General features: G+C 37.2%; 1 protein-coding gene across 1 annotated transcript in view; it reads left to right on the top strand.

Moving 5' to 3' along the window:
• The window catches only part of LOC128520809 (dipeptidyl aminopeptidase-like protein 6), a 135,138-nt gene that overhangs the window by 91,715 nt on the left and 30,755 nt on the right, over positions 1–12,668 (top strand). Inside the window, exons 4-9 of the mRNA XM_053495214.1 lie at positions 3,973–4,067; positions 4,614–4,688; positions 6,601–6,653; positions 6,927–7,008; positions 8,968–9,088; positions 11,432–11,586. Of these exons, the coding sequence (XP_053351189.1) occupies positions 3,973–4,067; positions 4,614–4,688; positions 6,601–6,653; positions 6,927–7,008; positions 8,968–9,088; positions 11,432–11,586 (581 nt within the window). The remainder of the gene's footprint in view (positions 1–3,972; positions 4,068–4,613; positions 4,689–6,600; positions 6,654–6,926; positions 7,009–8,967; positions 9,089–11,431; positions 11,587–12,668) is intronic.

The following is a 12,668-nucleotide window of genomic DNA, read 5'->3' on the forward strand; positions in this document are numbered from 1 at the left end:
GAAATTTCTGGTGCAAAGTGATTGACATTTGTAGGCTTGACAAACAGTACGGTGATGTGACTTTTAGTCACAGTAAAACATTTCACTGGTGCAAAGATTCTAAAGAGGGATATACGTCCATGAATGAGGTTGTTTGAAGACCACTGCAGTCGTTCTCATGAACATTTAGCGAGTGGAATACCTGATCCTTAAAAAAAACGATGGATACCGTATCACCAACTTGTTGAAAAGGTAAATCCTGAATTCACTTTAAGTCATTTCCACATATTTGGGCATTAAAGGAGTTCCTGGAAGGCCAGTGTTTCATACAAGCAGTCTGATCATGGCTCTTGATCTCTTTACCTTGATGGTACCCAAGCCCTAGTAAAACACTGGGATAAGTGCATTAGTGTGAGCAAAGATTAATGAAGGGAAATAAAGGGAATGTTTACCTTCAGAACTGTGTTCTGTTATTCTGCATGATCAGAACACCCTTCGTAGTGTTTCATTCCTGCTAAACCGCAGTAATCGTGGTTTCACTAATTGCATATTTTTTTTTTAAATTAAAGAATTAGTTATCATGCATTTTTCTGTTTTTAGAAATTTTATATTATGCCTCATCCATGAAACTTTGCACTACATTACAGCAGCATATAGTAATAGGAACAGTCAACCTATATCATAACCACCCACTTCCTGTTCCTGATTAATTAGCACTTCTGGTCAACATCATGTCTCAGAATGCGTCTGGCCACTACTGATCTGAGGAGTGTTTTCCTCTTCTTGCTGTCTTTTTGACCTTTTGCTATTCTCTGTTGTTTGACTCCTCGACTTTGACTTCTGTATCATCTCTGCATTGTTTTGACATTTGGAATGATTAGTATGTATGACCTTATGCTTTTTTTTTTTTTTTTTTTTTTACAATGTTGTTTGTTCTGTTTCCTATTATAACCTTTGCACTTGGGTCATTGTGTCTTTCCTGAACATTGTTCTTTACAACCAACTAGTTTTTTTCCCTCTTTCTTAAGGTTAATACACCTCAATACAACACAATTGCAGATTGCTACTGTATGTTAGTAAGAAATCACAAACTGCTCTGTTCTGAAGATGTCAGAAAACTTCAAGTTATACCTTTACCTCCGACTGGTACAATGACTCCAGGGGGAGTGTGTATTACCTGAATATCACATTACTCTCGTATGGATGCTTTATGGGTAGGTGCTGAGGACGTTACAAAAGACCAAATATATTTATACACTCTTTCTCTTTGGTGTTGCTCTCTAAACCTAGAGTGTCTTCTTATTAATTACACTTTCATTATTTTTATTTTTCATTTTTATGTAAAACACAGGTTCTCATTCTAAGCACAGGTGGAATTATAGCAAGAAGCACCTTAGCTGAAGCCCCTCACCTCTTTTGTCTCACTTCCTGTAATCATTATTCTCACTTATGTCTGGTTTGTTTCACTTGTTCAGTTATACCCCTTTGTGTGTACAAATTCTTTCCAGGTCCTGACAAAACAAAGTTAGGACATTAGTGGCCAATCCAGGCACGGAAGATTCCAGCTACGAACATTAGCTGCCATTTTGGAATGTACACAGCACAAATCAGTACTGGTTCTGAGAAACTGGGCAGCAGTCATGTATTTGATATTGGTTGCTCTGGTTCAGGAGCAGAAAAACAACTCTAGCTTGCTGAAAAAATCTTCTTCACATGGTTTTCATCAGAGGTGGCGAAAAGCAACAAGAACTCTGTTACTGTACTTTTTTATATATCTTAAGTATTTTCCATGCAGTTTGAGATATGTTTTACTTCTTTTTTTGATGAAAAACCTGTATTTCTCCCTGCATTTTAAATAGAGAGTTTCTTCACCAGAAGTGCATTGAGTTTCTAATAAAAACATAAGCATGAACACTGTAACCCATGCCATAGCATGACTGACCTACACCCCATGTGGGAAGGACAGGAACTAAACAATTCCACCAATCCAAGCAGTCCAGTCCAGGGAGGTCATTATGAAAGCACAGAATGGTTAGTGCACTAGTGCAATTAATCGTTACCTGGGTAACCTGTCTGGGCTGTAGATTCTTCTGGCTCCTTTTCCAAGCCCTTTAAACGGGCACACTTGTCAAGGCTAACTAGAAATTCAGCTAACTAGCTAACATACTGGGCAAAAGAGTTGTGAACTCTTGTATGTTTAATTTGTATTTTTTTCCAATAACTATGTATTCATTTATATATACAGTATATATATATATATATATATATATATATATATATATATGTATATATATTAGTGCTGTTAAAATTAGTGCGTTAACGCATGCGATTAATTTGAAATATTTAACGCATTAAAAAAAATTAACGCAATTAACGCGGTTGCAGTTTTTTTATTTCCTGTTGTGGCCGACGTGTGTTCAACGTGCAAAGAAGTATGGATAAGACCAAGGAAGGACTTTTAGACGGAAAGTTTTAGTATAAAACTCTGCCGGATGGTTCTGTGGATAAAACAAAAGTAATCTGTACATTTTGCAAAGCCGAATTTAAATACCAGAGAAGTAATTCGTCTTTGACATATCACTTAAAAGCAAAACACCCCACCGAAACAATCTCTACAGGGCCTCGCCAATGTAAATTGCATTGATTGTTTTGAAATTCAAATGACACAAATGGCACATACCTGTGTTTTTATTTCTGTAATAAATATGGCTTTCAAGCCAATAGTTAATTTGGAGAATATTGATGGTTTATTGCAGGTATGTTGTTTACATGAGAAAATCTGTGTTACAAGTTAAACAAAAATTCCAATAAACAATCATATTTGAATTTAAATAGTTTAATTGTCTTGAGTTTACATTAATTATTTACATTTAAATATCCAAAAAGTTTCAGCCTTTTAATTGTGATTAATCGCGATTAATTGCAAAAAATTGTGCGATTAATTAGTTAATTTTTTTTAATCGATTGACAGCACTAATATATATATATATAATTTAAATAAGTTTATAATAATATTATTGCATATATTGAATTGAAGTTTAAATAGCGTATACTACTACTTCAGATACTGTTTATCAGTAACTAGGTCGGATGGATAGCCAAAAAGAAAAATCACAATCTGAAATGCATTGTGACTATTTTTACTTTAATAGCATAATCTACTAAAAGAAAAGAAATAGTTTAATGTATATATAATGTAAAACAGTGGGAAATGAGTTCTTATTTTGATTAATATTTACCATGAATAAGAGTCCCTGTTTTAACCCTCAGTGACAATGATCAATTGCTGATTTATTCCCTTTATTTGGTTATTATTAATGATTTATGATGAAGTAAAAAACAAGAGAATCAGGGATATTTTGTGAGTCACTACCTGATTACAAATTCAATTCAATAAATTTTTTTTTGTATAGTACTTTTAGCAGTTGTGACTGTTTTAATCGAAATTATGGAGGTTAGTATAAATTGTAAATGTGTATAAATTAAAATGCCGAGGGTGATGGTGACAAGAAAAAACTCCCTGAGATGGCAATAGCAAGAAACCTGGAGAAGAACCAGACTGAACAGGGTCCTCATTTGGGTCATCTAGTCCCTGCTGGAACTGTTACCCCCGCAACCCGATTTTGGATAAGTGGTTGAAGATGGAAGGATGGGTGGATGTTTATACCGATCCCACAGTTAGCTGGACATTTTAAAGAGATGGACTACTGTATATAAACTGAATTCCTTACCGTGACCTTTGCAGACCAACAATCTCAATTTCCAGTTTTTGAAATATATGTCAAAGTAAAATGTCAAAGTTTATATATATATTTTTTCAATCAGACAAAAATATTTCCTTTTCTAACTAAGACGTTAAATGTTTTTAATGCATGAACACTGGATTAACATCACAACTCTCTGTGGTGTTCTAATGTCCAGGTTTGCTTCCTCTGTAGTTTAACTTTATGGTTGCCGTTCCTAATGTTTTGTCCCTGATCTTTGTCTCTGTAGGTACGGAGCTCCTGTATCGCACTCGTGAAGGTGATGTGGTAAAGTTCAACATAGAGTCGAATGAAAGTACAGTGTTGGTGCCCAACAGGAAGTTTGTAAGTTTGTTAACTTTACTCATGTTTATGAGCAAATGATAAAACACAAACCTGTGTTACAAAGAAATTGATTCCATTAGCAGTATAGTGTACTCACTGTATCTTCTGCTAAACTTTGCAAAACAACCAATTTCTATCAAATAGAAGTTAATGGTACAGTGCAATGGTTTGTGTAAATCATTATGGCCACCTAAAGAGCCAGGAACATGATGTCATGTCAGGTCCTGCTGTTAGACCACCATGTGCTCAAAACCCAAAAAAAAAAAAGCAGGAACTTAATGCAATCCAAGGGGCGAGCCCCAGTTTAACGTAAATCTAATATATCTACTATCGTATACTACCTACTGTATGTTTTACTGCATGAACAGACTTATTTTTACTTATTGCAATAATTACTGGTTTAAACTCAACAATATGGCTTCCACACTCATTATTCTGCAGCTGTGATGACACCCCTGAGAGAAGCACATGCAGCCTGCAGCCTAGGAACTCCAGTTAGAAATGCTTCGACACGTCTCTCATCTCCTCTTTATTTCTACTTTACAGGAAATGTATAAGGCCAGTGACTACGAGCTTTCTCCAGACATGAAGCATGTGCTGCTTGCTTACAACGTGCAGCCAGTAAGACACACACACACACACACACACACACACACACACAGTGTGCAAGGACAGAGGGATGGGAGGGGAATAAGTGGGGACGACTGGTTTCTTATTCCGTGTCAGTCACGGAATTGACGATTGATGGATGGCAGCTCTGTCCCCTAACTGTCATTACACACACACACACACACTTTCTGCAACTCTGTCACACACATTTGTCCTTCACAGAGGATTTCTCTCTCTCTCTCTCAAACACACACACACACACACACACACACGTTGTTATTTACCTTTCTGTTCCAGGCACCCTCTCTTGCCTTCATACTCTTTCATCTGTGTGTGTGTGTGTCTGTGTGTGTGTGTGTGTGTGTGTGTAATAAAAAAAAACAAAAGCATGCTTATCGTGCCATATTTCTTCTATATATCGTGGATGAATTGAGCAGAGAGGGTAAAAGGCTTCGGCCAAAGAGTGGCAGCTTGGTGGAGCTTGGGCTTCTTGATTAGTTCGAAAGGAGCAAAGCAAAGCTACCCACTGAATGATCATTTAATTCACCCACCTAACAACTGGCATGTTTATTAACCCACACACCACCCACTCACCAAGCAACTGACTAATAAACCTGCTCCCCAAAACAAACCACCAACCCACCCATCAAATTATCCTCTATCCCCATCCATTTACATTTGGGCATTTGGCAGACGCTCTTATCCAGAGCGACTTACATTTTTATCTCATTACACATCTGAGCAGTTGAGGGTTAAGGGCCTTGCTCAAGGGCCCAACAGTGGCAACTTGGTGGTTGTGGGGTTTGAACCTGGGATCTTCCAAACCGTAGTCCAATGCCTTAACCACTGAGCTACCCCTGGCCCTTCACCAGTCCTTCACCAATAGACCAGTCAACTGATCGGCTAACCCACCCACACACTGATCAACCAACTAACTAATCAATCCATTCAAAATTCACTGCCTTATAAACCTACCAACTTTTCCAACAGACTGATTAACCAATTTAGTCTTCCATTCACCCACCCACTCAGTCAAGTCAAGTAGGCTTCTATTGTCATTTTAACCATCAGTTCAGTACTCAGTGACATGGAACAGGACCAAAGAGCTACTTATGAGCTATTTCGGACGAAAGAGATTAGACCAAATTAGCTAACTAGCTAAGACAACAAGTTAACTTCATGAATAAACAAAACCATGATTCATCAACCCACTCACCCACCCACTCACCATGATCTACCAACCCACTCACCCACCCACTCACCATGATCTACCAACCCATTCATCTATCCACTCATCATGATCTACCAACCCACTCACCCACCCACTCACCATGATCACCATGACCATGGGGCCAGGAGTAGCTCAGTGCTTAAGGCATTGGATTACGGTTCGGAAGATCCCAGGTTCAAACCCCACAACCACCAAGTTGCCACTGTTGGGCCCTTGAGCAAGGCCCTCAACTGCTCAGATGTGTAATGAGATAAAAATGTAAGTCGCTCTGGATAAGAGCGTCTGCCAAATGCCTAAATGTAAATGTAAATGATCTACTGTACCAACCCATTCATCTATCCACTTACCATGATCCACCCACTCACTCATTTACCAACTCCCCATGATCTACCAACCCACTTGTCCACCAACTCACCATGATCTACCAACCCAATCACCCACCAACTCACCATGATCAACCAACCCACTTGTCCACCCATTCTCAAACCCACATACCCACTGATTGTTCAGGAAAGTCAATCCACTCATGAATCATTTCATGAGTGCCATATTGCCTTACTCACACACTGTGTGATTAAAAGATCACCTAACCCACCAACCAATTAATACACTTATGCCCAGAGATTTTACACCTTCGTCATCAGGAGAGATAACTCATACCTCTCTCTCTCTCTCTCTCTCTCTCTCTCGCAGATTTATCAGTACTCATTTACTGCATACTACATTATTTGTAGTTTGGAGTCCCCGTAAGTAGAAACACACACACACACACACACACACACCAGCAATAATACCTAGCAAAACACATTTTTTTTATTTAACACTGTATGGAAGGAGTCTCCAGTGTCAGTGCTTTATAACAGTCAGAGGTAAATGGTGAGATCTTCAGGACAGAGGAGTTTATGTTTCTTTGTAATTTCTATGAGCTATGACTTAATTAGATAAGTAGTGAAGATGTGGTGGAAGAGGAAAGAATGCTATACAAAAAAAAAAACCTTAAGCATTTGTGTTCTTCACAGAGAAACGTGGATACTGAATCCTCCAGAAGTCAGAAATGCTCCTCTTCAGTATGCAGGATGGGGACCACGTGGCCAGCAGCTGGTGAATTTGCTTAACAGCCATTAAAATCTTTTTTCTTTTTCTTTTTTATGTAAACATCTACATACAGGTTTTAAAATCATGAAAATGGCAGGTTAGCATTCGAGAGCTTCCAGAGTTCAGGGACAATCATGCACATTATTGTTGCTACAGTAGGCGGGCTGAGATATCTTCAACACTATTGAGAGGAGAAAAAAACATATTAAATATACTAACTGTTGATGGACTAGAAATGACAATTCTACAGCCATTCATGAGTCCAAGATTTCAACAGAACATGTGGGTGAAGAAGAGGCTGAGGTGTTATCTTGAGATAAGGAAAACACACTACAAGCAAAGCAAACATCAGGCTATTTAATGAAACAGGCAGGACTGGCGAACATGAGCCAAGAGTCAGAGGAACCCAAGACAGAGTGTCAGCTCCAATATAATCAAGTGTTACAATAAACGGTGTATAGACAGTGTCGAATTACTGTCGGGCCTCTTACACTTTTTAGAGGACATAAAAGAGTTAATAAATCACTACATTTTTGGCAGATGCCCTTATCGACTTACATATACATCCCTTCTAGATCACTATGTAAACCTGAAAGCTGAAACAAATGACACATGGAGTTTGGGAGAAATTCGTGATTCTGGATAATTATTCATTCAGATTTTGGCAGAACTGTCCAAAGGCATTACATTTTTTTTAAGAATTGTACCAATAATATTTATTAGGGTGCAACTGAAAAGCATTGCCCTATCATTGGGGGATTAAACGAACCCCGCGTTCTGAGTGTTTAGCTGTGTTGTGAAATATCACGAGCAGCAGGTCAAGTTCATGTGTCCCAAAGGAAGTAAATGTTAGCCTTCAATCTCCAGCTGCTAGCTGATGTGTGAGAGGGGACAGCTGGGTGATGGGCGGGAACTGGCGGAGCAAATTGGGAAAATTGTAAAGCCATCCAATTAAATTATGATTATTATCACAGGGCATTCAAGTCAAACTGGGACTTGTAATGAAATTTCTGATGAATGAAGCCATAAAAGCGATTGACATTTACAGAAGACTTTAAGCACAGAACTGTGATGAGACTCTTAGCCGCAGTAAAACATTTGAATAGAACGTTTTAAAAAGGCCATTAGAGAAGGTTTGCGAGTGAAGGGGTGGCTCGGAGCCCACTGCAGTCGTTTCTGTGAATATTCAGATTATTGAAAATTAATGGATAACATGTTGCCAACTTATGGAAGAGACACATCTGTGTGTGGGACCTGTACACACAATTATTCACCAAAAACACTTGCACGTTACAGAAACTCGGCTGGGAGTTATTGTCACACAACGTGTTCCCTGATCATGTCTCCAGTGTACTGAGAAAACGTTCTCCCATGGTGGTATACAAGCCCTAGTGAAACACTGGGATAAGTTCAATTTATAATCACAGCTCTGTTCTGTGTTATTAGCTTTCTAACTCTAATTTACAAAAAAATGTGTATTCTGATAAAAGGAAGACTTGACTCGCTTTGCTCATAAAAGTTTTTAATTTAAATTCCAAGCAACTCTAAAGGGATCGTGCTGATTGAAGGCAGTTTTAACTGTTATTTTCCCTTAGGTAGATTAAAAACTTTTTTTTTTACCCATATTTGTCAAATATAAGAACAAATTTTAAAGGTTGCTGTGATTAACTTGGCAACGCAGATGCCTGGAGACAGATCTAAGACATTCAGATACATTGCAGAGATAAGAAAAAGCTATTTCAAAATATATTTCCCACTTGGACGAGATGGAAAGTTTGATGTCTGGTTGAAAAAAAAAAAAAAGATGGTTCATCAAAACATTTTATTTCCATTGTCACAGGAACGTTTTGATGGAAATGTACATACCGCTCTACTTCAATATTTAAATCATCATGATGATTATACTTTACTTATTTACAGACTGAAAGAAAACTCATTATTCCTTCCTGTCCCTGTTTATTTTAGATTTTCATTTTTGAGAATAACATCTACTACCGGGCCACTGTCGAGAGCCGGATCATCCGCTTGGTTTCAACTGGGAAGGAAGGTGTGATATTCAATGGTCTCAGTGATTGGCTATATGAAGGTGAGCAACAACATTTACTTATGCAATTAATTTAAAACTAATTATAACCCAAAATTTTGTTTACTATAATTCAGCTGGCATTGGTAACAAAATCGAATAAGAGGACATTCTTCGAAAAAGGGGACATTCATCAGCTGAATTAGTTTTATTGCCAAAGCCTAGACCTGAGCAACTGAAGCAACTCCATGCCATAACACTAATCTCTATGCTTCCTAGCAAACTGTAGCCTTTCTTTTGATGTGTCTCACTAATAAGTGGTTTTCCTATGGACACAAAGGAGAACTTAGTTCCAGTTCTGTGAGTTCTTATCCCATTGTGAGTATAGAAATGCTTTAACTGTCACTGTTAAACATAGCTTTGGTTTTTACCATGCAACTTCACCAAGTGTTTAAGTGATCCTTCCAATTTTCAATAACATTTTTGATAGTTTGGCCAATAAATCAGTAACCAGTAAAATGGTTAATCTAGCGCATATCTTTATCTATTTAATCATATCTTGGAAAAGTATACCCAGGCTAAAAAATAGCTGAAGGCCCGTCGATGCTCCAAAAAAGAGCCAAATTTCTGTAATTTACAAAAAGTGGCAAAAACTTTTAAGAATATTTTATGATATAAAAATGTCCTGCACAAATAATCTTATTTTTTTTTTTTTGTGTCACAAGTGTGAATGCGTTTCATTTCATGTTCTTCAGTATGTCGTGCAGTCGTAACCAAAATGAAAAAAAAAAAAGAAACTATTTCCTGCCATATGCTATAAGTATTTTTAGCCATATGGACACTTTTATCTTGTTTAGGTTATAATTCTGAAACATTTGATGATTAAAAGTTGAATAAAGTAGGATTTAATGAACTACAAGGCGATGAGAAATTATACGCATAGAATTGGCTTAAGGAAAAGGACACTTTAATCAGTGTTTAATGCATTTAAAACAGGGTGCAGAATATATGACTATTAGATGTTACCTTTATTGAGTTTAAAATATCCCACTATTATTTGTGACCTTAAAACATCTCATGGTGACCTGAAACCATTGAGACATCCTGCTACGATAGATATCAGATCATCTGCGTTAAATTCTCAGAAATCCTCAGGCTTGCTTCTGCCCCCTGCTGGCCTTACAACAACAAACAGAAAATGTTTGACTCTCAACACTTGCTTAGCAGCTTCAGTAGTGCTTAGCTGGGCAGCAACAAGTTGTCTGATGAAAAAGAAAAAGCCTTGTCTTGAATTATTCATATAGTGGTGTCGGCTAACAGAGACCAGGTTTCAGAGATTGAGCATGTGACAGATCAGCTGTCCAATTAAAGTATGGGACAGGGAGAGAGAGAGAGAGAGAGAGAGAGAGAGAGATGTCTTTTTTCTTACACTAGATAATGACACTTCAGTTTACCCAAATTTAATAAAGGTCTCTACAAATCATAAATCAGTTCTTCTCTGGGTTTCTCTTGAGCCTAAAGCCTAAAGACTCTAGCATTAGTTTTGTTTGTTAGATGACCCTGATTTCTATGGTTACAGCATTAATTCAGATTTCATTCCTGTCATTATAGATACTCCTAGATCTGGCAAAAATCTGCACAACCTCTAAAATGAAAATGATTTGATACAAACATTAAAACATGCAAAAGTAGTTTGGACAGAATAAGAGAAAGGTACATAAGTAAATAATGCTAACTACCACATAATAATAATAATAATAATAATAATAATAACAATAATAATAATAACAATAATAATAATAATACTAATAATAGCTTTCACATTTTCCTGTGACAGTGTCATTGCTATTAAAAATATGTTTCTTTTTTTTTCATTTTAAGAAAATTATATTTTAGCAAGTAAAGAAAATATATTGGATAAAGTTCCATTCATCTACACTTCCTTAAAATAAGATAAACAAACCAAATATAATAAGAAATAGTTTTTTTTCTTGACTAATAATTATATATTTGGTTTGCTGGAATTATAGACATTTTTTTTAGATTCAAGAATATTTCACTTGCTAAGGCGTCACATTTCACAAAGGCGTCACCTTTTCACATGATTTCAACATAATCAATAACAAATAATCAATAAAAACAACCAATAATACCTGAATTAAAATGTTTGTGATTTTTTCACATTATTTCAAGCTACTGTATTTTCACGTTATATAAAAAGATCACTTAAAATTTTATTTATTATAATTTTTTCTACATTTTTTAAATAATTATTAAAATAAGTTCAGACTTGGTGCTGCTGTTGCTCTCCGCAGAATCTTTACTGCATGTTACAGGTCACTAACCCAATGGCATACTTTAACATTATGTGAGTATTCCTGAAAAGCCACACTTTCTCTCACACAGAGGAGGTGTTTCAGTCCCACGTGGCACACTGGTGGTCTCCTGATGGGGCTCGCCTCGCGTACGCCACCATCAACAACACGCTGGTGCCTAAGATGGAGTTGCCCATGTTCACTGGGTCTCCATACCCAACAGGACGAGAGTACCACTACCCCAAGGTAACCGTGGAGCATGGAGACACTAATTGTAGACACACAGTGATGGTTATTTAACCTTCCTCTCGTGTTAGGGTCAGCACCGACCTGTTTTACTTTTTAAATGCATAAAACTACTACCTTATTTTATTTATTGCATTAAGGCTTTTTGACTTTGTCAGGAATCTGTATTTAATTAAAATAATAATAAAAAAAACCAATTGTACTAAATTATAAAATGCGCTGGTGAAAATTCATACCTTTGTGTTGGTAGCGTCAGTTTTGACCTAGTTATAATTTAAGGTTATAAAACAATAGTTAGGGTCAAAACAAAAATCATAAAGACACTTTAAGGGGCTTCTCTCTTTACCTGTGTGTCTCCTCACCTGAACAAACAAAACAAACAAACGAAGACAGACATGTTCAGAGATGTAAGGCTTGCATAAGAGAAATTTAGTTTAGCGTTGGTGACTTGCAGAGTCACATTTCCTGTTTGCAGCGGTCAAAAATGAGAAGAAGATTTACAGTAAGCCAAGCTCTGGATCATATCTGTTCTGTAAATGAGGCAGAGGACACAGAACAGGATAGTGATACAGATGAGCAGGTTTCCGAGGAGGAAGACATTGTAGAGTATCTACCAGAAGGCACAGACACGTCTGATGAGTCTGATGAGGACGTCACCGATGCTGAAGCTGCACTCACTCCTGCTGAAACGTTCAAATCCAAAAGTGGTACAGTAAGATCTGTTGGAGCTCAGTCCCTTCTGACTTACATGGCAGGGCAGCTGCTGCAAATGTCATCAAAATGACCCCTGGAATCACAAGGTTGGCTGTGACGAGATTAAGTGACATCAAGAGATGTTTTGACCTGTTTATGCCATTGTCACTAAAGAAAGTCATATATGACAAACCTTGAAGGAAAAAAGGTTCACGTGGACATGTGGAATGACATTGATGAGGAATACCTGGATGTTTATATTGGTGTTTTTCTTCTTGCTGGTGTTTACAAATCCAGCAATGAGGACACTGATCTCTGGGATGTATCGACAGGCAGAAACAATGTCACTTCAGTCATCTCGAATGATATCAAGAGTCATTAGATTTTCC

This window comes from Clarias gariepinus, chromosome 4, assembly GCF_024256425.1.
Source record: "Clarias gariepinus isolate MV-2021 ecotype Netherlands chromosome 4, CGAR_prim_01v2, whole genome shotgun sequence".
Taxonomy (NCBI): domain Eukaryota; kingdom Metazoa; phylum Chordata; class Actinopteri; order Siluriformes; family Clariidae; genus Clarias; species Clarias gariepinus.